The 25142-nt window shown below is 36.6% G+C and overlaps 1 protein-coding gene and 1 pseudogene across 6 annotated transcripts in view; one reads left to right on the plus strand and one right to left on the minus strand.

Moving 5' to 3' along the window:
• The window catches only part of PRPSAP2 (phosphoribosyl pyrophosphate synthetase associated protein 2), a 53108-nt gene that overhangs the window by 15211 nt on the left and 12755 nt on the right, over positions 1 to 25142 (minus strand). For 4 of the 6 annotated variants that reach the window (XM_006908430.3, XM_015586681.2, XM_025044367.1 and 1 more), the window contains 7 exons: positions 24951 to 25101; positions 23926 to 23978; positions 21699 to 21765; positions 18382 to 18554; positions 16066 to 16181; positions 11438 to 11493; positions 772 to 920 (listed from right to left, as the gene is read on the minus strand). In XM_006908430.3, the coding sequence (XP_006908492.1) occupies positions 772 to 920; positions 11438 to 11493; positions 16066 to 16181; positions 18382 to 18554; positions 21699 to 21765; positions 23926 to 23978; positions 24951 to 25069 (733 nt within the window). In that variant the 5' untranslated portion in view covers positions 25070 to 25101. The remainder of the gene's footprint in view (positions 1 to 771; positions 921 to 11437; positions 11494 to 16065; positions 16182 to 18381; positions 18555 to 21698; positions 21766 to 23925; positions 23979 to 24950; positions 25102 to 25142) is intronic. The other 2 variants (XM_015586682.2, XM_006908433.3) reach the window with 1 other exon arrangement.
• Positions 9425 to 9543, plus strand: LOC112477093 (annotated as a pseudogene).

A 25142-nucleotide genomic window follows, 5' to 3' on the forward strand; every position in this document is an offset into this window, starting at 1 on the left:
AAATTCTAACCTTCCTAAAATCTGTATTTTCTCTTGCTAATCTATCTTTTGTCAGTTTCATTTACAGGCCCCTAAGCACTGAATGTAAAGAGGGTGGAAGAAAAGTTTTTCCTCCCCAACAAACTCAAACAAAGCCATTTTTTTAATTGGAAAGATGTTATTAAAGCATGAGGGAAGTTTCTTAAAAACAAAAACAAATTCACATGTAACTCTTACCATCCCATCATAATGGATTTTCATTCTTCATAGTCCCTCCTGGTCCTTGCACAAAGATAAGTATACACTTTGTATTCTGTCTTGTTCACATATATTCCATAGATTACCTCTTGTTTCGAAGGGCTGCATAATTAGTTGTAGTGATTTAACACAGTTTACTAAGCCCTACCCTCTGATAAACCATTTAGACTTTTCTAATATTTTGCAATAAAAATAACACTATGGTGAATAACCTGTGCATAAAAAAACCTTTTCTTTATGTTAAACTATAGGATATATTACTGAATGAATGAATGAAATTCCCTTAAGTGCCACAACTGAGTCTAAATAGTTTGAGCACTTTCATAGGTTTGGCTATGATCAAATAGACTGCTTGTAAAAAGCTCTACAGACTACAGGGCCATCAGAAGTACACTTGCTACAACCAGGCCAGGAAAGGTATTAATCAGTTTTTGCCAACTTAAAAAACAAAAAAGTAAAGAATATTTGAAAAAAATAAAAACTGTCAGCCTTAAAATCAAAGAAGAAAGCAAAAAAGAGGGGCAGCACACTTACTGGGGATCTCCAGGCTAGGGTGGATGGCAGCTACACTCCTGACCATGGGTGGAGAATGCCGTCCATCCACCAAGTCAGACTCAGCATCCTGAGCTTCTCCATGAATCACTGCAATTCCCAGTCGCAGACGCTCAGCAAAAGACTGTGCCCTGAGGGAGAACATGAGACACAGTTAAAAAATCACGCAGCACCTGTTTCTGCCAATATCTACAGGAGAAACATTAAAAGAACATAAATAAAATGTAGTTTCCCAAAGGTTTAATGAAAAAAAAAAAAAAACAATAAAATAATATTAGTCTTAGAACCCAGGATGAGAGATGTGGTGATCCCATCTGGCAGTAAGTACCAATGGTAGGCAGCAGCTGGCCGTTTTGCACTCGGCCAGCTGGGTGAGCCTGCATAAGTTAGTTAACCCCCTTTAAGTATCAGTTTCCTCACTTGCAGTTGCTAATTTTCTACTTAATAGTGAGAACCAACCACATAAGACAAAGTGTATTAAATACCCATCAAAGTATTATCAATTTTTTTAAGTTTTATTAAGGTATAATTGAGACAGAATAAACTGTATATATTTAAACTATACAATTTCATTAGCTCTGATGTATGTATATATCCATCTAAACATTAGCACAACCAAAACGATGAAAGTATGTATCATCATCAAACGGTTCCTTGTGCCCCTCTGTAATTTCTCCTTTCAGCACCTGGCAACCAGTGATCTGCTTTCTGTCACCATAGTTCTACCTTTTAGAATTTCATAAGTGGAATTAGAGTATGTAGTCTTCTTTTGTCTTATTTTGTTCACTGAGCATAATGCTTTGGAGATCCACCCACATTATACTGTACATCAACAGGCCATCCCTTTACGTTGCTGAGTAACAGTCTATTTTATGGGTCCCTCACAGTTTGCCCGTTTAGTTATTGATGGGCTCTTGAACTGTTTCCAGTTTTAAGATACTACAAAACTGCTATGAACATTGATGTACAAATCTCTGTATGAACTCACACTTTCTTTTCTCTTGGGTAAATACCTAAGAGTAGAATGGCTGACTCATACGATAGGCATATATTTAACCCTTTAAAAAACAACCAAACTGTTTTCCAAAATGGTTATACCACCTTATATTCTCATGAGAGTTCCAGTTCCTCCACGTTCTCACCAACACTTGGTGTGGTCATTTTAATAGTATCCATTCTAATGGTGTCTAGTGATAACTCCAATGTGGTTTCAATTTGGATTTCGCTCAAAAATGGTGCTGAACATTTTTTCATGTGGTTTGTTTACCATCCATATATATTCTTTGGTAAAGGGTCTCTTTATCTTTTGCCAATTTCTTAATTGGGTTGTTAGCTCTCTTATCAAGTTTTGAGAATTTTTTATATATTCTAAGTCCTTTATCATATATGCTTTACAACTATTTTCTTCCAGTCTGTACCTTCTTCTGTCATTCTCTTAACATATTCTGAAGAGTAATTTTTAATTTCAACAATGTCCAATTTAGCAATTTTCCCCTTATGAACTGTGATTTTGGTATCATGTTTAAGAACTCTTTGCCTAAACCATGGTCATAAAAAATTTCTCCTGTTTTTTTCCTAGACATTTTATAGTTTTAGGTTTTACGTTTAGGTATATGATTCATTTTTAGTTGATTTTTATATGTGATATGAGATATGGCTCAAAATTCATTTTATTTTACACATGAATATCCAATTAGTCCAATACCATTTGTTTAAAACACTACTCTTTAAAGCTTTTTCTTTTGGGGGGCTTTATTGAAATATAACAGACAATTAGTTGCTTGTATTTACCTTGTACAATTCGTTTTTTTTTCAATTATAGTTGGCATACAATAATATACCAGTTTCAGTAGTACAGCATAGTGATCAGAGATCCACATAATTCACAAAGTGATCACCCCACTAAATCCAGTGCCCCTCTTCCCCCTTACATATTTATTACATTATTAACCATCTTCCCCATGTTACACTTTACATTTCCATGTCTATTCTGCAACTATCCATTTGTACTTCTTAATTCCTTTGTCTTTTTTCGTCGTCCCCTCAACTTGCCTCTCATCTAGTAGCCCTCAAAATATTCTCTGTATCTATGAGTTTATTCCTGCTTTTCTTATTTTGTTCTTTAGATTCCACATGTATGTAAAATCATGTGATATCTGTCTCTCTCTATCCGATCCATTTCATTCAGGACAATAACCTCTAGGTCCATCAAGGCAATATCTTTTTCCATCCCCTTCCTTTTAGCAGTGGTTCGATACTCTTATCTACTCTGTTGATTCCCTCTAATATATTCTTCATCATCAGGTAATGTGTTCCTCAATTCTGACTGATTCTCTTTTACAATTTCCATTTCCATTTTTATGTTTTTTCTTTGTTAAAGTTCTTGCTGAATTCATCTACATTTCCTCTAATTCACTGAGCATCTTTATAATCAGTGTTTTGAACTCTGCATCTGTTAGATTGCTTGACTCCATTATTCCTGGATCTCTGTTCTGTTCTCTCATATGATTTCTGCTTCTTTATCTTCTCATTTTATCTGCCTTTCTGTGTCTGTTTCTATGTACTAAGCAAACCTCCTAAGTCTCCCGGTCTTATTAGCCTGGCTTTGTGTAGTTGGTGTCCAGTGGCACGGTACTGAGAGGGATTCAGCTGCAGGCCAAGTTTAGCCGCACCCTGTGCCCCTCCAGGGCCACCTGTTAACATTCAGTAAGCAATCCACAGATGCTGTACTTACAGTTGCCTCAAGAAACCACATCAGAAACCGAGGTCAGCTGCCACCAGTGTGAATCTTGGCACTACTTAGCAAGGAGCACCAGACGGGCGGAGGACACACCTGGATGTGGCTTGGGTAGGGCCACGAGCTGGAGGAGGCAGAATTTCAGAGACCCCTCTGGGCGGAGGGACTTCTGTTATCCAGTTTGGTAAAGTCTCAGCTATGGCAGCACTGAGTCCGCAGACTCGGAAGGGGAGAACTCAACAGAGAAACAATGGATACCACTGGCACTTCTGCCCAGGAGAGTCTCGCCTCTGGCCCTCGCTCCAACAACTCAGTGGCCCCCTGCAAGTCACTCGTGCCCCACCCCTGCAGTCGACCAGGCACTGGTGCTCAGAGCAAGCGGGTCCGTCACCACAAAGGTCTAGTTGCAGACACAGCCTCTTTAAGAGGTGTCTGTACTGCCTCTGTCCCACTCAGTCACTGGGGACCAGGCAGCCTTGTGCCTCTGCCCCCTCCTACCTTCTACTATTGCAGGGTGATTATTTCTCTCCCTAGTTGTAGTGCTTCTGTTCGTGTAGATCCCCAGCAACTTTCCTCGCTATTTGCTCTGTGTTTCTAATACAATTTTGATTTACTCGCAAGAGGGATGAACAAAGCTTCTATCATTTTTTCCCATCTCCAAGACTATTCTTTCTTCACTGAATGGCCTACGCACCTTTGTTGAAAATCATTATTACAGATACATATGGGTCTATTTTTGGACTCTATTCTATTCCACTGATCTGTTTTCCTATTTTATCCCAATACCGCATACTCATTTTGCTTTAGCTTTATATGAAGTCCTGAATTAAGGCAGTGCTAGATCTCCAATTTTGTTCTGTTTCTAAGTTGTTTTGGCTATTCTAGGTTCTATGCATGATAGGAATCAGTAATTTTGTCAATTGCTACAAAGAAGCCTGTTGACATTTTGATTGAGATGTATCAATTCTATAGACCAATTTGGGAAGAAATGATATCTTAACAATATTGAGCCTTTTAATCCATGAATACAGTATCTTTCTCCACTCATTGAGGTCTTTCTCTCAGCTATGTTTTTCAGTGCATTTGTATTTTTCAGTGTATACGTCTTGAATGTCTTAGATTTATTCCCGTTTCATTAATTTGATGTCATTTGGTTTTATTTTTCATTTTAATTTCCAACTGTTCATTGCTATTATATAGAAATACAATTGATTTTTGTTTATTGATCTTATATTGTGCAAACTTGATAAACTGCTTTACTAGTCCTAACAACAATTTTATAAATTTCATCAGATTTTTCCACATAAATAATCATGCCACCTGCAAATTAGGACTGTTTTATTTCTTTTTCACACTGGATTTCTTTTTTTTTTTTTAATTGTGCTATCCAGAATCTCTAGTACAATGTTGAATAAATGTAGGAAGAGCAGACATCCTCATCTTGTTCCTGATCTTAAGAGAAAGGCTTCAGTCTTTGACCATTAAGTGCAATGTTAGCTATGAGTTTTTCACAGATGCTCTTTATCAGAGGAGGAAGTTCTCTTATATTCCTAGTTTGCATAAAGTTTTTACCAGGAACAGAAATTGAATTTTGTCAAATGCTTTTTGGGTTTATTGAGATAATAATATGGCTATATAAGATGTAGTATTTGTATAACTTTAAATTCATCTTTTTAAAAATTTCAAAATAACTTTCAAAAAATTTTCAGAGAAAAAAATGTTCAGACAAATATAAGGCAGAGTCTTCACTAGCTTATGCCCCATCCTAACCTCATGGAGACTGGCACCATAGAGATTAGTTCCTCCTTCAAATTCAAAACAGGCTTTGTAGTCAAGATAACTGTCAAAAGAACTGAACTCCTAGTCACCCATCTGGGAGTCTTTTCCACTTGGGATCCATAGAGTCTGCCAATTCCCAGAATAATGCTGTTTCAATACTACTAACCTCTCCAAAAGGCAATACTGTTGACTCCTGAACAACCCAGGTTCCAAGTGCATGGATCCACTTACACATGGATTTTTTTTTTTCAATAAATACTGTAAATGTATTTTTCTCATCCTTATGGATTATCTTAATAACATTTTCTTTTCTCTAGCTTACTTTATTGCAAGAATACAGTATATAATACATTTAACATACAGAATAGGTGTTAAGTGACTGTTTATAGTGTTTGTAAGCCCTCTGGTCAACAGTAGGCTACTAGCAGTTAAGTTTGGGGGGAATTGAAAGTTATATGCAGATTTTCAACGCAGAGGGTCGGAGACCCTAATCCCTGCATTGTTCAATGATCAACTGTACTTTCAAGATAAATAAAATCATTACATGCACACTGATGTTTCTGGATACTCTATATAACCTAGTTATGTAACTTGAATTCTCACCTGATTCCAAAAAGAATCAGGATGGTTCCTCTAGGTCATATTGCCTTATACACGAACAGTCACAGATGAATTCCAAAGCAACTCAATCTTGCTACAGGTGGTACAATGATGAAGGTTAATTTACAATCCTGGGTCAGAATACAACACAGAATCTCACATTTTTTTTCCTACTCACTCAGTTATTCTAAGAAAACAATTCCAAACAACTCATTAAAGCAGTTCTGTTTCTTATTAAAGCAATGTTATATTCTCAGATGACCCCTTTTATTCAAAACAACTACTTATTGTCAAAGAACACTATAAAACCATAGCTCCACATTTAGACCTACTCATCAATAACTAGAATTCTAAAGGCACTAACAACCACCATTCTACATAGAGGTATTTTAATTTGTAAAATTCTTTAAAGTTCTTTAATGCTTATTACAACTCTGTAAGACAAGATAAGCAGTGCAGGTATTATCCTCATTTCAAACTGGTAAGGAAACTGAGGTTTGGAAAGACTGCCCTGACTGTGGTTCTCAACGTTCTCACAAAGATTAGCTAAGCCCCAACTGGAAGCCCATGTTTACTAAATCCTAGTTTAACTATCTTCCTGCTGCTCTAGGGTGTCTTTTAAATTAACTACAACAGTTTTCTAAGGCTAGGTGCCAAACGGAAAACTTGGAGGAAGAAGCTAGAAACAATCAGATCAAAAATGGCATGTCACTAAGTCAGACAGTGCCATCTCAAACTCTAACATTAGAATTAAAAAAAAAATCACTACAACTTAGCTGTGGGAGACACAGACAGCCACAAAGTCTACTTTACCATGTTTGATGCAACTGACCACAAGAGCTCTCATAATATCTTTAATGCGAAGAACAAACTACCAGCCATAACTTAGCCTTTTGTAGCAACCATCTCCATCCTAACACATTTCTTTAATGCAGTATACCTACATGGACAAAATAGCAGAAGCTGAGGGGGAAAAAGGTTGGATACTTCATTCTAATCTACCTAATGACCTACTAGCCGAACAGCACATGAGGCAGTCTGTAAGCTCCAGAGGAGAATAGCAATGTCTACACTGTTTACCACCTTAGAAAACTGTTATAGTAAATTTTATCCACAAAGCCTGGCACAGCCCCAGGCATGGACTGGCACTCATATATACTAAGTAAAGGCAATCAAGTAAATAGGCAAATCAATTTCAATCATATTTGGCCAACACCCAAATCTGATAATCACTGGTATAGAAAATACTCCAAGAAGTAAGCAGTTGTGCCACTACCTCCCAGTAAACAACATACAGCTGAATCACCTTAGATAAGTTTCTTCATCTCCTTGGGTATATTTACTCACCTGTGAAAGATAAACCCTGACCTCCTAAGTAGAGAATATCAAACTGGATAATACAGATGTCTTAGTTCCAGCTACTATAGCAGCATACCACGGTCTGGGTAGCTTAAATAACAGAAATTTATTTCTCACAATTCTAGAGCATAGAAGTCCATGACCAAGGCATCGGCAGATCCAGTGCTCTTCTGGTTTGCAGATGGCCATCTTCTCGTTGTATCTCCACAAGACAGAGAGCAGAGAGCCCGAGCAAACTCTCTACCTAGTCTCTTTTTATAAGGGCCCGAATCCCATACATGAGGGCTCCACCTTCATGACCTAATTGCCTCCCAAAGGCCTCACCTCCTAATAGCAGCACATTGGGCAAGGTTAGGATTTCAACATAGGAACTTTGGGAGGGAAACAAACATCCAGTCCACAAGAGTAGATAAAACACATGACATGCAACATAAGCTCCCTGAGAGGGCATCTTTCTAGGCCTCATCAGACTCACCTCAATAGGTTTTTAATAAACATCTGAATGGATAAATGACAAACATCACTGTAGTACTAATAAATGCCAAATAAACTGAGCAAAAGACTACCACAATGATAAAAATTTTACCACTCATTCATCTATCTCATCAACACAGGATGTCAGATGTAAAATGAGGATTATAGAAGTTACCAGAAGCCTGCCCAGATGGATGAGTCAAAAGAAAATTCATCATTCTTCTGCATTCAGTGAGAAAAAAAAATTATCGAAATACATTGCTGCAGCTTCTGCTTCCGCTAATATGGCGTACTCCTCCCACTAAGTACACCTAAAAACCTTGATATTATATATATGAAACAAATACAAGACTCTGATGGTGGAGAGGAGAAAGAAGACTGGTTAGGGACCTCAGGACTAGAAAAATGACATGGAGATGAGTCCTCTAAGCTTTCTGTTTGCATTATGCCAGACTTGCAGCTGAGAAACAGGCAACCCAAACATGCCAACAGGCACAAAGCCTCAAAAGAGCCCACTCTCTCTATCCAAAAAACCAAGAAAGGAGTAGCCTTGCAAGTCAGAAAACTGTAAGACAATAACTGCCCTAGTCTAGCCAAACACCACAGAAAAAACTGCAGCTGTACCTCTCCCCAGCATGAGCAAAGACCAAGTTGAGGGTCTACACTTCTTCCTTGCCAAGCAAAATGATGTAGCCCGAATCTGCAATGGGTGGATTAAGAGAAGGCCAAGCACAGAGCTGGGACTTTCATCCCTACTCAGTGGTAATGAACCCCCATCCACTGGTGTCAGTGGAGAGTGAAACCTGGACATCCACCCCAACTCAGCAGTAAAGAGGTACATTTCCCCCTCCCCAATGAGGTGGTATCAGAGGAGGCCTAGTGGAGTTAGGACGTTCACCAACCTAGTGGTAGCAAGGCCACTCCCCTCTTGGTGTCAGTGGAGAACAAGTAAGGAGTCTATACTCCCACTTTCACCTACTTCTGATTGTTTTGATCTAATTGTTACTATAAAGCTACAGTAATCAAAACAGGGTAGTGTTGGCATACTGACAATAGCATAAAACTGAGAGTTCAGAAATAAATGCAAACATCTACGGCCAATTGTTTTTTGACAAGGGTGCCAAAGCCATTACAGGGGGAAAGAATAGTCTTTTCAACAAAAGGTGCTGGACAACTAAACCAGATAATCACATGGAAAAGAATGAAGAATGAAGTGAGGATCCCTTCCTCACTTCATATATAAAAATCAACTCAAAGTAGATCTACAACCTAAATATAAGAGCTAAAACTAAACTATTAAGAGAAAACATAGGGATAAACTTAATGACTTTGGATTTAACAATGCACCCTTAGATATAACACCAGAAGCACAAGCAACAACAATAAAAAAGTTAAATTGGACTTTATAAAAATTAAAAAGTTTTGTACATCGAAGGACATCATGAAGAAAGGGAAAAGAAAACCCACAGGATGGGAGTAAAATATTTATAAATTATATATCTGATCTGCTCATTTGCAAATCTGATTTGCTCATTTGCAAATCATAGTATCCAGAATATATAAAGAACTCCCACAATTCAACAACAAAAAGACAAACAATCCAATTAAAAATGAGCAAAGGATCTGAGTAGACGTTTTCTCCAAAGACATACTATTGGCCAAGAAGCACACAAAAAGATGCTCAACATCTACGGCCATGCCACCCTGAACGTGCCCGATCTTGTCTGATCTTGGAGGCTTAGCAGCGTCAGGCCTGGTTAGTACTTGGATGGGAGACCACCTAGAAATACCAGGTGCTGTAGGCGTTTAATAAAAAAAAAGATGCTCGACATCATTAATCATTAGGGAAATCAAAATCACAACCACCATGAGATATCACTTCACACCCACCAGATGGCTATAATCAAAAAACTAGAAAATAAGTGTTGGTAATGATGTGGAGAAATTAGAACCCTTACACATTGCTGATGAGACTGTAAAATGTAAAACAGTTGCTCTGGAAAACAGTTTTGGTGGCCCCTTAAAACTATAAACATAGAATTACCAAATGACCCAGGAATTTCAATCCAAGGCATACATCCACAAAAAATAAAAACATATTTCAGTGCAGAAACTTATAAGCAAACGTTTATATAAGTACTATTCAAAATAGCCAAAAGGTAGAAATAATACAAATGTCTATCCATGGATGAACAGATAAAGTATAGCATATCCATACAATGTAACATTATTCAGCTATGAAAAAAGTCAAATACCAACACATGCTACAACATGAATGGCCCTCGAAAACATTATGTTAAGTGAAAGAAACAAGACACAAAGGCCATATATTGTATAATTTCATTTATATGAAATATCCAGAATAAGAAATCCACAGAGAAAGCAGATTAATAGTTGCCAACTGCTGGGTGAAGAAGTGATTACATAATGAGTCCAGGTGTTCTAGGGTGATGAAGAGGTTTTGAAACTAAAAGAGGTGGTGATTGCACATTGTGAGTATATTAAATGCCAGAGAATAGTATACTCTAAAATGGTTAATTGTATGTTGCATGATTTTCACTTTAAATTTTTAAAAAGCCTGTGTATCAAAAAAAATTACTAAATTAAAATTAGTTCAGCCTTTGCACAAATGTTTGGAAAAGTTGTTTGAAATGTTTATATTCCAACATGAGTGACAGTTGATTTAATCAAATGGACAATGTGAGATTCTGATGAGACTTCCTTCCTGAAGGAACTGTGTGTGGGCACAGCCCTAGCTGGACTACGAGGTCATCTCTAAGAACATGTCAACTTCATAGTTTTACCACAAGTGGCAACCTAATTGATTTAATATACTCAATGTCATTCTTAAATTGATAATGGAAAATTATTTATCTGTAATATTCTAAATCAATGGCTTACTATGTGCAAGCTCTCCTTCATCCTTCAAAATTAACAGTCCATAGGCCCAGGATGGAGGTACCTATGCTTTCATTCCATAGGACTCAATAATGAACCAGTGAGCAAAGGTATTCGATTTTGAGAAATAATTTTAAAAGAGCTTTTTTAGGAAAAAGGCTTTACTCCTACATTTGCTTTTGTCATTCCCTCTTCAATGGAGTGACTTCTCCAGAAAACACTGATATATGACATCCTCTCAGCCCAAAAACAACTCTAACTTCTGTATGACTCATCAGTTACTCCAAGTTATATGTGACTCTCACAGCACTGCCCCATTTGTATGCCTCAGGGTGTTTTGGCTCTGTGAAGTACCACATTTTAATCCATACCAATAAGTGGCCTCTGGGCTGGATACAATTCTGTTAATAAATTATTGAGTTCTCTAAATAAAAGGCAGTAAACAACTACAAAGGAAAGTGCTAATATTTTAAATGCCAGATTTGAAGATTAACAACAAGCAGCCACCAACCTGCGAGTGCAAGAAAGCACTAGGTTGGGATTCTCCAGACCTGGAAGGCTTCAGTTATGAAATATGACTGGTGGTCACGGATTGGGGTTGAAAAACACAAGAGGAAAATCAATCATCACTTAATAAATGGAGTCAGCAGACAATCTTTTAAACTATCAGTCCACAAAATAAAAATAAGGGACACCAATGAGTAAGAATCCAGAACACCCAGAATATGATCAGGGATATGATTGGAGATATGATCCCAGGATATAAATCCAAGGAGCGTTCGATCGTGAGCTCCCACCTACCTCTTGGCTGAGGCTGGAGATTTGGCCACAATTACAGCATTCCTGTAATCTGGGATCTGTGACAGACGAGAGGTCAGGGATTACTGCCATGTCTCCACAAGGCTATTAATTCACACCAACACCAAACAATCAATAAAAAGGAACATTTCCACAGACTCAAAAATGTCATCCATCTGGTCACTTAAAAGTTTTCCAGAAAGAGAAAAGTTCAAAGTAAATTTCTCCTATGGAAAACGAAGGAATAACTAGGAAAAAATATCAAGGTATGAGCCTCACAGACTTAAGAAAAAAGTTGGGCTAACTGGTGATTAGGTCATATCTATGCACCAGCAAATATGAATAATGTGGTATAAACACAGTTTTACAATGAAGAGGAAGTTGTCATTTCACAGTGCAAGGATTATAACCATCCAATCTGAATCCACGGTAATTGTCAAATTTCAAATTAGTGCAGTCAAAAAATATGACTATTTAATGTATCTCAGTCATATACTGAGGAAATTAATTTGTCAAAGGACAATCAGTCCAGTGCTGTTTTATAAAGATATTAAGAGCCCTTAAGAAAATAACTAAAATATCAGTCTTCTCTGGAATAAATGAATTTGAATGACTGAAGTGATCTGTTAGTGGTAATTATAACTGAAGATACATCCATTATCAACTTCTAAGAGTTTAGAAGACAGAATTATTTTTAAGCTTGAGTAGTAGTTTGTTGTTTCTGACTTCATTTTGGCAAGATTTTCAATATTTTATGTTCTTAAATTTTAATCACTTCATTAAATCATTCTATTTCATTCAATTATACTCCCATTGCTTTTTTCTCACAATTATGCTACAGCAATGAATTTTAATATAAGCACTTAACAGCACCTTATGCAATGCCTAGTACATGGGAACTGCAAATAAATACTTAGTAAACAAACTAAAAACTGATTAATTTGAAGATGGCTCTATTATAGATATATCCAACATAACCATATGGATCAGATATCCTTACAGGAAAGCCTAATTTATCCAAAACTGCCAATGAGCAAGGTAGCAAAAATAGTTTCATTTTAGACACTTTCCTTATTTTTGCTAGAAGTCTTTCTAAACTGTTGTATGTACTTCCTTGCCTCATCAAACATCATCTAACACAGCAACAAACCCAGGCAGGAGAAGAAATGACCCAGGGAACAATTAATAAAGCAAAGAAAAGAAGACTTTAAAAGAAAGGACTCCAATAAAAACAGGTCTGTTTTCTCCTCAAAAGTTAAAACAGGAAATCATATACATAAAGAATAAGTTGCTATAAAAAAAAGAATCAAAAAGAAATCTAGGAGGTAGAAGTGATTATGGTCCAAATAAGAAACTCAGTAGATGGCTGGCTACAGACACCGCTGAAGAAAAAACCTGGGAGATAAGGCCAAGGAATTATCCCACAATGCAGTTTATAAAAACCAAAAACTTGGGGGAAAAAAAAAAAAGTTAAACAATACAGAGATTACATCCAAAATTGTCAACATATAACAGTTCCCAAAGGAAAGAATGAAAAAAATAGAAGGCATGAAATACTCAAATTACAGGGGAAAAAAAAAAATTACAGAGAATAAAAGGGACCTACTGAGTATCTATCAATATGAATAGAAAAAAGATCTACCCCAGACACATTGTGCTGAAATTTCAAACCACAGCAAAACAATAAACACTGTTTTAGATGAGGGAAATTCTGGTCGTCCCCCTTGCCCCCCGCAAAAGTCCTATATAACAAGATGCTCAATTACACTAGAAATCAGAGAAGTAAAAAATTCAAATAAATGTAGTATTGTTTTTTCCATTAAATAGTTTTGCACCTTGATTTTTTTAAGAGTGCTAGGAAACAGGTACTATCGTATGTACTCCTGCTGGGAGTATAAATTAATACAGCTCCTTCAGATTATTGCAATTTTTGTGATATCTATTAAATACTAAATTTTCAGAGAATTCCAATTTTTGCAATATCTATTTAAAAATTTTTAAGCATAGATACTTCTCAATCAAGCAATTCCACTTATTAATGTATCTCAGAAAAATACTCATATAAGTACTCAGAGAGGTAAATACAAGAATTTTTAATGCAGCATTACTTAAATATATATTGAAAATAAAATATTTCAATTTAAATTCAAGGGAAATGGTTGAAAAACTGGTTCGTTCCAACTTGTGCTTTAAACATTCAAGTTAAACTTAAATAAAATGAAAATTCAGTTCTTTACTCACACTAGTCACATTTCAAGGACTCCATAGTCACTATTACAGAAAGTTCTATTTGGACATTTTTGTTCTAAACTAAGGAATATGTACTATGTAGCAATTATAAAGAAAGAAGTATACCTATGTATCTTAGCATGGAAGACCTCCAGATACCAGCCTGGGAAAGGAAAGAACAAGTTGCAAAACAATGCATATAATATGTTGAAGATCTGAGAGGATACAGGACAGAAAGGAAGCTGGTAACAAGGAGCTGTTACCTCTGCAGAGGGGCCCAGGACCAGGTTGGTGGTCCAGGGAAGCTGGTGCTTTTATCAGTACTGTCATAATTATTATATACGAACATGTATTATACCATTGCAAACATAAATTTTCATTTTTGATTTTTTAGAAAACTATTATTCATTATCAAGTGGAGGGGGAAACACACTACACGTCAAGGAAGTCTGACTTCCAAACTCAACAGTAACTTTCCCTTGAACAATTAAGAGAAAACATCGTTAGGGCCACCTGTGGAACCACAAAGACTCAAATTGCCCTACATCCCAAACTCCTTTGCTCTACCTCTACCCCTGTCCCTAGTTTTCCATTTCCTGCTACATCTCATTTTTTATGATAATGAGAGCAGCTTGATACAAAGACACTAAGAAGAACACGGAAGGGGGGCGATCAGAAACAGGATAACTCTAGAAGTTCCTATTTTAAAAACTGATAGGATAGGAAGGGATCTCTACCTACACAATAAAAATATACTTGTAGCCTTCTTCTTCATAATTTTCTTTAAAAACCCTGGTACAGACCCAGGAAGATCTGATACATGCTATAATGTTGATGAACCTCAAAAGCATTGTATTAAGTAAAAGAAGCCAAACACAACAGTTCACATAATATATGATTCTGTTTATATGAAATATCCAGAATAGGCAAATCCAGAGACAGAAAGTGGATTAGTGACTGCCAGGAGATGGAGGAAGGGAGGGATAGGTAGTGATTAACTTAATGGGTACAGGGTGTTTGGAGTGATGAGTTTCAAAACTAGATAGAGGTGATGGGTATACAACACTGTCCATGTATTGAATACCACTAAGTTGTGTTAAAATGGTGAATTTTATGTTATGTGAATTTCACTTCAATGAAAAAAAATTTAATATGTCTGCTTATCAAGACTCCCTAAAGAAAATTAAAAGAAAAGTTATAAACTGAGAGATATATGTGAAACAAATACTAAATAATATGGCTAGACTCAAGAATAAAAAAAGAATGCCTATAGCTCACAAAGAAACAAAACCACTGAAGACAAAAGATATTAAGCATCTTTTCACAGAAAACATTTAAGAAATGTTCAACTTCTTAAGGCATCAGTGATATACCCATCAAAGTGACAACAAGATACAACAGCATAGCCATTCAATTGGCAAAAATTTTTAATTCTGATAATATAAGTATTGAAGCAAGGCTGCATCCACAAGATATCTGATTCATTGCTGGTGGGAATGTAAGTGGGATAACAACTTTGGAAAAATTAAACATTTACATACAATGCAATTTAACAATTCCACTCTAGGTTTATAAGTAAGATACACTTTTGCTTAAGTACCACAGGAGGCACATATTGGAATGTTCACAGGAGTACTATCACGACAGCAAAAATCTTATGAATAAACTGTGATAACAGTCCCCCAATGAATATTTCTCAGTAGTCAAAATGGATTAACTGTGACACACAGCAACATGAATGACTTTTATTAATGTAACATCAAGTAAAAAATTCCCAAAAGATTATAGTTTGATACTTTTTTATAAAGTTTAAATACATATATATTTTGTTTGTTTTTGTCTTTGAGTAATATATACATAGAGGGTGTGTGTGTGTGTGTGTGTGTGTGGTGTGTATACATGAATGAGATAAAACTATATAAAAAGGAAATTGGGAGAAACAAGATTCAGGATGATGCTTCCCTCTGATGGGAGGAGGCAGAGGGATAGAACACAGAAGGACCACATGAGTGGATATAAGTTACTATGATGATTCTAGTTTACTTGCTGGGTAGTAGGATCATGGATGCTGACTACTATAGATGGATGAACAGAGAGAAAAGATTGGAGAGATGGACACATAAAAGAGGGCCCTGCATGAACCAATGAGTGAGTTATCATGATCACGACTAGTCCAATTCTAGGTACCTGAGGTCCAAAAGAAGGAAAAGCAATTAAGAGCTCAGCAAAATAAATAAATTTCAGATTAAGAATTATAAAATACATTGAGTTACATTTACAAAGTAAATAGTACTTTAAGCAGAATATATCAAGTTTTAATCCTTTACGGACAGCCCAAGGAAATGGAAATGTCTTTCAACCTTAAACAGAATGTTAAAATAAAGAACTTTGAGCTAGCTCACCTCTTCTTGAATATATTGTAATAAGAAGGGAGATGCTCTTAAATTATCAACAGGAATATTGAAGAAGCCCTGAATTTCCTTCTGGTGTAAATCCATAGTAATAAGATGAGTTAAACCTTTCAAAGTAAAGCAGACACAAACACATAAATAGTTTAACAACCGGTTGCATTGTATGAAATAAGCACTATGTAAAATAGAATACTATATATAATTACTATTAAAAAGTTGCTCTCATCGAAAAAAACTTAGCATCTTTATTTCTCAGATATTTTAGTATAAGATTGTGAGATAATAGAAAATACATACATTGGTCTCTGCCCCTGGTTCCTGGCAGAGAGCTCCTAAAACCCTTATAATTTCCTAAGTGATAAGAGCACTAGAAACGTCTTTCATTCTAATGAGGTGACTCTGGGTGGGCTCCTGGATGGCTCCTGGATGGGGGCTAGTTATTTGTAAGACCAAATCATAAATAGAAGCTTAGAATTTTCATCCCCTTCTCCCTTCTCCAGAGAGAGGAAAGGGCCTGGAAATGGAATGATCAATCATGCCTAGTAGAGGAAGCCTCCATAAAATCCCAATAACACGAGTTTTAGAGAGCTTCCAGGTTGAACAGGTGGAGGTGCTAGAAGAATTGTGTGTCCTGGGAGGGCAATGAAGCCTAATGGCCCTTTTTCCCACATACCTTGTTCTATATAGCTCTTCCATCTGGATGTTCATGTGTATCCTTTATTATATCTTTTTATAATAAACTGAAAAACAGTAAATAAACCATTTTCCTAAGTTCTATGGGCTGCTTTAACAAATTAATCAAATCCAAGGAGAGGATAGTGGGAACCTCAGATTTACAGACAAATGATCAGAAGCACAAGTGACAACCTGGACTTGTGACTAGCATCTGAAAGGGGGGTGGGCAGTTTTGTGGGACTGAGCCCTTAACCTATGGGATCCAATACGATCTCCAGATAGATATCTATCTAAGATAGAGTGTCAGAACTTAAATTGTAGGACATCCAGCTGATGTTACAGAGAAAACATTTGTGATCAGAAGTGTCAGAAGTGAAGTGTTCTGTGTTGAGTAGTAAATGAAATATTCAGGAGGTAGAGAACTGGGGTTTTCCCTACTCAGAAGGGAAAGACTGGGTGATTTTTCTTATGCAGAGATGCATAATTTTCACATCAATTTTAAGTCTTAAAATAGCAAAGATAATAGTACCGAAGGAACGTCTCTGATAATTATATTACAGCAAATTATGTCTCCTTGAAGTTTTCTTAAAAGGCATGGCAAAATCATACTACGACAAATACTGTCTTAAAATATTAAGACCAACGGTTAAGACTTGAATTGAAGAAAATGAAGAACCTTCATCCATTGGCTCATTAAAGGATATTTGATACGATCACTTGAATTGAAGAAAATGAACAACCTTCATCCGCTGGCTCATTAAAGGATATTTGATATGATATTTGGTATAAAGATATTAGGAAAATATAATTGGAAAAATTTTTTAAAGAAAACTTTCCCAAAAGAACAGGAAAGGAAGCCTAATGGCCCACCTAGGATCAAGGCTAGAAGAAAAGAGCAGAACCTTTCTGGAAGGCTCTATGAGCCTGCCTGCTCCCTTTAGCCTACTACCACTTTTCAATGGGGTATACTTTTGAGGTTGCTGGGGTTTGGGCTTCATTAAATTTTGTTTTATTTCTGCCTTCTTTAGACGCTACAGTAGAAAATGTATTCTATAGTTAAGTGTCAGTGTTAAAATACAGCGATGAGGACTTTTTATTCCTTTCTCTCTGTGCAAATGCTCTGATGTGTGCTTTCTATAATCATATACACACATGCACATGCACATACACAATAACAATTCTGATTATTTAGAAACAAGGGGGAGGCACCTGAAAATACACAACACAAAATAATACATATGGTTTACGCGATATACCAGTCTGTCTTGGGAAAGAGAAGAGGCTAAAATAAAAGTAGTTGCTGTGTTAGAATAGTTGGCCCCAAATGCTTTTTCCCCCTCTAAAAATGACATAATATGATTATAACTTGTCATTTCAATATAATTTTTTAAACAAAGGATTTAGGAAAAAATAAGTTGTTCTCATTACTTTTTGTGTTTGGGGGAGTTGGGAACAGGAGTGAGTTCTCTACACTATTTTATCATTATAAATTTGTTATCTTCAAAAGCTATATCACTATTTTTACTCTGTTCAGCATGCATTCTAATTTAGTTAAAACAATGCATTACAATTTCTAAGGTAAAATAAAATCCTCAGGCACCCAAATAATTATAAAATATCTGCCATTCTTACCAGCTTTGCACATCATTGAAGCCAGCAATTTAGAAACAATTGAGCCTCTTTTTCTCATCTTGCACTGTTTGCTGTAAGGAAAGTAGGGAATCACACCAATAATGCTTTTGGCACAAGAGGTCTTACACGCATACACCATAATCAGGAGCTCCATGATGGTGGTATTCACGTCCCTGTAACCCAAGAGACAAAAATCTCAGCAAGGAATGTAAGACATTTGATAATATCTCCCTGTTCAAACAAAGTGTCAGCAATGTGCTACTCATGCCACTACCAAGACTTAAGGCTCAAAGCACAAAAAAGAAACAACAAATTCCTCTCTTCTCAGGCCATATTCCTTCTCCTACGTGCTCCTACTTCCTTTTTCGCTGAGAAAAGAACTCAGAAAAGAGGTGTCACAGGCTCCCACTGCAACATACATCTGTACCCTATAAGTACCCTATAAGAGATGAATTTTCCACACCAAAGTTACTCTAAAATCATCCCTCCAAATTATACTCATCCCTATGCCCTCTTGCTTACTGGAAGATATTGCTCTAGCAATGCTCCCTCTCTTGCCTCCACCTTCAACTTCTAACTATACTCCCATGGTTCATACCCATCAGCCTATAAACATTGTTATTCCTTCCATTAAAAACAACTCATGACCACTTTTCCCACTGCCCCATTTGTTTGCTCCCCTGTGTAGTACATCTCAGGAGAGTTGTCTACACTCACTATCTCCAATTCATCTACTCATTCTCTCCTGAACACATTTCAATCCAGGTCATCAATGACCTCCACATGGTTAAATCACATGGTCAATCCCAGTACTTCTCTCATCTGACCCCCTGGCAGCATAATACATGGCTGCTCACCTCCACCCCTGCTACACTAGACTCACATGACTTCTAGAATTCCCTAACTCCTCTCCTCCTACCCTACTTGGTTTCTTTTGCTGGTTCCTCTTCTCCCCAACTTCTTGCCCTAACACTCATTCATTTATCCTCTTCCCCTTCTAATTCCTCTCATCCCTTGGGCTTCTCATTCAATTTCACAGCTCTATAAGTGCTGAAGACTCAAATTTATAGTTTCAGTCCAAGCTTCTCAACTCCAGTCTAACAAATTCAACTGCTACTTGATGATTCCACCTGAATGTCTTCCAATTTCCTCAGAATAAAAATCTCAGCAGCATCCTTAACTGTTCTTTCTAGAAAATGACAGTGTCTCACTACACCACTAGGACTTTGCCACTCTTGTCCCTCAACCAGGTGACTGTGACAGCCTATTACCAAAGGTCTCCCTCCCCAACCCTCCAACAGTCCCTCTGCAGTCCACTGTCCACACAGCATCCATCTAGATATCAAAATGAAAGTTAGATCATGTAGCCCTCTGCTTAAGATCCAGCAATGATTTTCCATTTTGCCCATGGCCATATGATGGCTCCCAAAGCCCCTTCATGATCTGCCCCTCACCACCATTTCTCTGCTGTCCACTCCTATTCCATAGCCCCCGTCTCAGTCTGGCCACACTCAATAATTTTTAAGTGCTTACTTCCACCCAAGGGCCTTCACTCTAGGTGCTCACACCACCTGGAATGCTCTCCTCCCCAGCTGGTCATCTGGCTTACTCCCTCACCTCCTTTCAGTTTTTGTCTAATGTCAACTTCTAATGAGGTCTACCCTGTCCTTTCTCCATGCTTTCACCACCATCACTCCCAATTCCTTGCCATGCTATTTTGGTTCTTTTTTCCATAGCACTCATCTGACCTTCTGACAAACGAGATAATCTACTTATTTAGTATGTAACTTGCAAGTCTTAGAATATATACTCCATAAGAACAAGGATTTTTATGTTTTAATCATTAATGCATCTCACACACTTGTACTAGCATATTCAATAAATATCTGTTAATAAATGAATGAGCATGTAGAAACACAGAACAATTGGATGAGTAGGTTATCTGTTAATCTCTAATAACTCTGAATCTGAAGATTTAAAGTAGACTTTCAGAAAAGTGTTCTACGTAAAAGGGTAAGAGTAGAGGAACCAATAGTGAGTGTTAAGTTACACTGAAGTTCCTAAACTATGCTCCCAGGAGCACCATTTTTCTATGAGCTGGTATAAGGCTTTCCATCACTAAAGTCAAATAATAAACTTATTTGAATTATAGGAAAAGTTAATGGACAGTATTTTCTTTATTTAAAAACTTTCTTATATTTTTAGTGCCTACCACTAGTCTGTATTAAAATGAAGTATAAGATGTATCTGACAGTACGAAATCTCAATGTTAACTACTTCACAGTATTTCAGAAAGAAGACTATGATGTCCAGGCTTTCTGCAACCAGGACAAGAGTAGGAATCACTGAGTTAACACAAGCCTACTGCAAAGTTCAGAAAAATGCAAAATAAGACATGTGGAGAAAATCAAGGATATGGTTTTGGCTAGAGGTATGGGAAACTGACAAAAGGCAGGGTTAGAAATCGATGTGTTGAAAAATAAATAAATAAAAAGAGAGAAATAAAAGGACTTGAAAATGGGAACTACAAAAGTCACCCTTCTGAAGTCCTGAATTCTAAATCCAAATTTGGCCTTCAATGCCTACTTATCCCCTTGGGTAATACACACAACCTCTGTACATTTCTCCAAATGGAGTCACACTGTTTCTGGGGAGATAAAAGGATTACAAATACCTTATTTTAAGGTTTTAAAGTTTTAAGTTTTAAATTGCACGCCATTCTGAGTAGCGTGATGAAATCTCTCACCATCCTACTCCATTCCACCTGGGACATTAATCATCCTTTGTCCAGGATATCCAGGTTATATATGACACCTGTTCATTAGTCACTTAGTAAGCCATCTTGTTATCAGATCAGTTATCAGAGACAGAGAGAGAGAGAGAGAGAGAGAGACACTACATTCACATAACTTTTATTACAGCATATCATTATAATTGTTCTATTTTATTAGTTATTGTTGTTAATCCATTACTGTGCCTAATTTATAAATTAAACCTTATTATAGGTATGTATCTAGAGGAAAAACATAGTATATATAGTGTTCAGTATTATGCACAGTTTTAGGCATCCACTGGGAGTCTTGGAACATACTCCCATGGATAAGGGGGGACTACTATAATTGGTTATTTCCACTCTTTAAGAATACTGAAGGAACACATAAACATTAGCAGTTAGGTCAGAAAAATTAGCAGAGTATGCTATACCAATTATAAAACTACCTTAATTCTTCCTGTCTAGCCAAATCTTATTATTCTAAACACTCATGCCCAAATTGAAACCTAGAAAGCAATAAAACTTCTGTTGGATAAGTACTCACTTTGAAACAGTTTGAATGATGAAAACATCTTTTCCCCTCACAGACTCTTGAATTTGTACTCTTGTTTCTGGTAGGAAAGGAAAAAAGAAGGAGAAGTAAAGAAGACATATAATTTACATTTTTAAAAATACATAATTTGCATCATTCTCCAATGTTATAAAATATGGAAAGTGGACCTGTTACAAAACAGATTAAGTTTTAGATGCTACAAAAGGATAATTGACATACTGCCATTAATCACACTTTTAAACATGGTTAGTTACATGATATCTTTAGGACAGAATTTCACTTCCGACTTGAACCCAGTAAATCTATCCTTCTCACTTCCTGTATGTAAGCAGTAAACACTGTACCACTCTGAGCATAGTATCTTTATAGGAAATTATATACTCATTCAAACAGCAAAAATTAAAAACTTATTAAGAACAAAATGTTATAACAAAGATAAATAAGGTCTGATATCCCTACTCTCAAAATATTTGTGATCAGCCACAAGGAAACAATTAGACAAATCCAGAATGGAATAAGACAACCTCTTCGAAGAGTCAATGTCATGAGAAGAAAAAAGAAAAATGAGGGATTGCTCTACATTAGAAGAAACTAAAGAGATATTACAAATACATTGCCTGAACCAAGAATCCTGGTTTGAAAAAAAAAAACCCAGCTATAAAAGGCTCTTTAGGACAAGTAGAAAATGTGAATACAGACTAGACATTAGGTGATTAGAGGTATCATTAACATCTTTAAATGTGACATTGGTAGTGTATTCATGTAAGATAAAGTCATTATTCTTAGGAGATGCATGATCAAGTATTCAGTAGTTAAGTATCTTGATGTCTACAACTTAATTGTAAACATACATAATCATATAGCGAAATGTTAACTGTCAAATCTAAGTAGTAGATATACACATGGGTGTTCACTGTACTATTCTTTCAACTATTTTAAACGTTTCAACATTTTCATTTAAAATGTTGGAAAAAAACAGAGTATGTGTTTACAAAACAATGTGACATCATGAAAAGAAAATGAGCTTTAGAGTAAGAGAACTAGATTCAAATATTGACCCTGCTACTTCTGGGACATCCTACCTACCATCATCCTTGAACTCAGTTCTTCAGAATCTGATAACAGGAAAGAATCCACAAATGGTAGTTCCCTCTTTCCTTCCCAACACACATTAAGTATTTCCTCTGCCCTCATTCAAGAACCTGGAGTGCGGACCTCCCTCCTCCCAAGTCTTCCACCACAAGCTCTTCCTTTAGCCCTCCCTTCCAGACTAGACAAAGGACATCATCCAATTCCTTTTAGTAGCAGAATCTTCTTCAAAGTCTCCCTGCATATTTTCTTCAATTATATTTTTTTCCTACTGAAGCCACAAGGGGCAATTTGGAAGATAGGAAAGAGGAGGCAGTAATACAGAAATAAATAGGGAAGAGCAAATTTGTGCCTTTTCATCAAAGTCCCTTTTAAGTTCCATAATACTTAAGTACTAAACATAATCCGACAGTGGAAAAGGAAAGGGAACTAATATTTATTGTGTTACCTACTATGTGCCAAGAACTGTGTTAGGCATACAAATTATTGCTTTTAATGCTCAACCAGCCCTAATTATTTGCAGTTTAGAAAGGTTAAATAACTTGCTAAGGATAAGCTGTCTGACTCTCAAGCCCATGCAAGCTGCCCATCACCCCTGCTAGAATAATTTCACCATTACTACAAAAATTATAAAGGTTAAATAATATGTTTTTTACAATTTGAGATGCTTATGCAATGACATAAATCAATTAGCAAAAAATATTTCCAAACAAGATTTCATGATGTCTAACCTATAGCAGTTAACATAGAGGTAAAGAATAACAACTAACTAATGTTGTGGCCACACAGGATTTACTCATCCCGCCTAAGGTGACATAAATTCAACCAACAGCTGAGCTAATGCTTCCATTCAGTCGACCAGCTGGTTCACGTATCTATGCAGTTTTTATTAAATGAGGTCTAAGTGCTGGCATTCAAGCCCACAGATGTGATCTGCCTCAAGGTTCTATATCTGGCTGGTATTAGTGGTGGTAAAACATCACTTTCACCAACCTTGCCTGCCTGGCTTTCTGCTAATGGAACTAACTGGACACTGAGACTAACTGTTTCAATAGAGAAGATGAAGGACTGAGCCAGAATGTCATATTCCACAAAAAGATCAATGTTATGCATGTCACAGATAGCTCACCTCTGTTAGGTTCCTGGTAAACCTGCACTTTGCCCATCTCCACCCCCAGCCGCCTAGAGAAGAGAGAGGGGGAAAAGCTGAAAACGTAATTGAATAGACTCTATATCTTTACTGTTTAAGGATGATTCATAAATTGATAAAAATGAAATAAAACAAAATGAAATGAGAGAGAGTCTTATTATAAAATTTAAAGTTAATATTAAATTGTACTGTCACACCATTACCTAACCGCTCCCCCCTACCCTATGCCTACCCAAGAAGGTCTACATAGTTCTGCTGCTGGCCTCACTGACCATCTCCTTATACTCTCACCACCCCAACCATGTTCTTGAGATACACCAACACCTCCCGCTGCACACCATAGGGACTTTGAACCTGCTGTTCCCTCTGCCTGGAGGGCTCTGGCCCCAAACCTTCACTCAGTGATTCATTCAGGTTTCTTAATTCACATTCATCCCTTCAGTTTAAAAGGCACCTGAGCATTCAAGCTAAAACAGAACAACCCACCCGCCCATCAATTCACTAGTTTTTTCAAAGCATTATCCCCATCTGAAATTATCTTGTTTATTTTGCTGACTTACTTCTTATCTGGACCCCTACTAAATGTAAGAAGGATCTTCCCTAGCTGTTCACTGTTAATTCCTAATAACTAGATCAAGGCCTAGTACATAGTTAGGGTTCAATATTTATTTAATAAATAACTAAAATTATGCTGAACTATAATCTATAAATTATTTCCATATAGTACCCACTTCACTGTTTTTTATGCTCAAATAATTCTATGCATATGTAGCACCTAACACAATCCCTGGCACTCATGAGGAACTCAATAAACATCTGCTGAATGAATGTGTAGGGTGTTAAGATAGTTTACAAAAAAGCTAGCCCTAAATATATACAGGCGATATGCATATTAACTATAAAACATTTGCTGATTTCAAGTTGAACGATCAGTGCTAATCTGATTATCAAATTTAAAATAACACATAATGAATACAGATTTTAATGGTATAATTATAACTCACTCAGCAATTTTCTTTGAAAGCTCCATACATGATGAATTAGAATTTGCTGAAAACAACACCAGGCCTCCTTTGGTTATGTTCATCTTGGTTTCTAATTCAGGTGGCGCCACACAAAACATCAAAACCTTCTTGGTTTTCCAATTCTCAGAGCCTAGAAGAATATAAAACATATCAAAAACTGCCCTATAATAT

This window comes from Pteropus alecto, unplaced genomic scaffold (genome assembly GCF_000325575.1).
Source record: "Pteropus alecto unplaced genomic scaffold, ASM32557v1 scaffold52, whole genome shotgun sequence".
Classification (NCBI taxonomy): domain Eukaryota; kingdom Metazoa; phylum Chordata; class Mammalia; order Chiroptera; family Pteropodidae; genus Pteropus; species Pteropus alecto.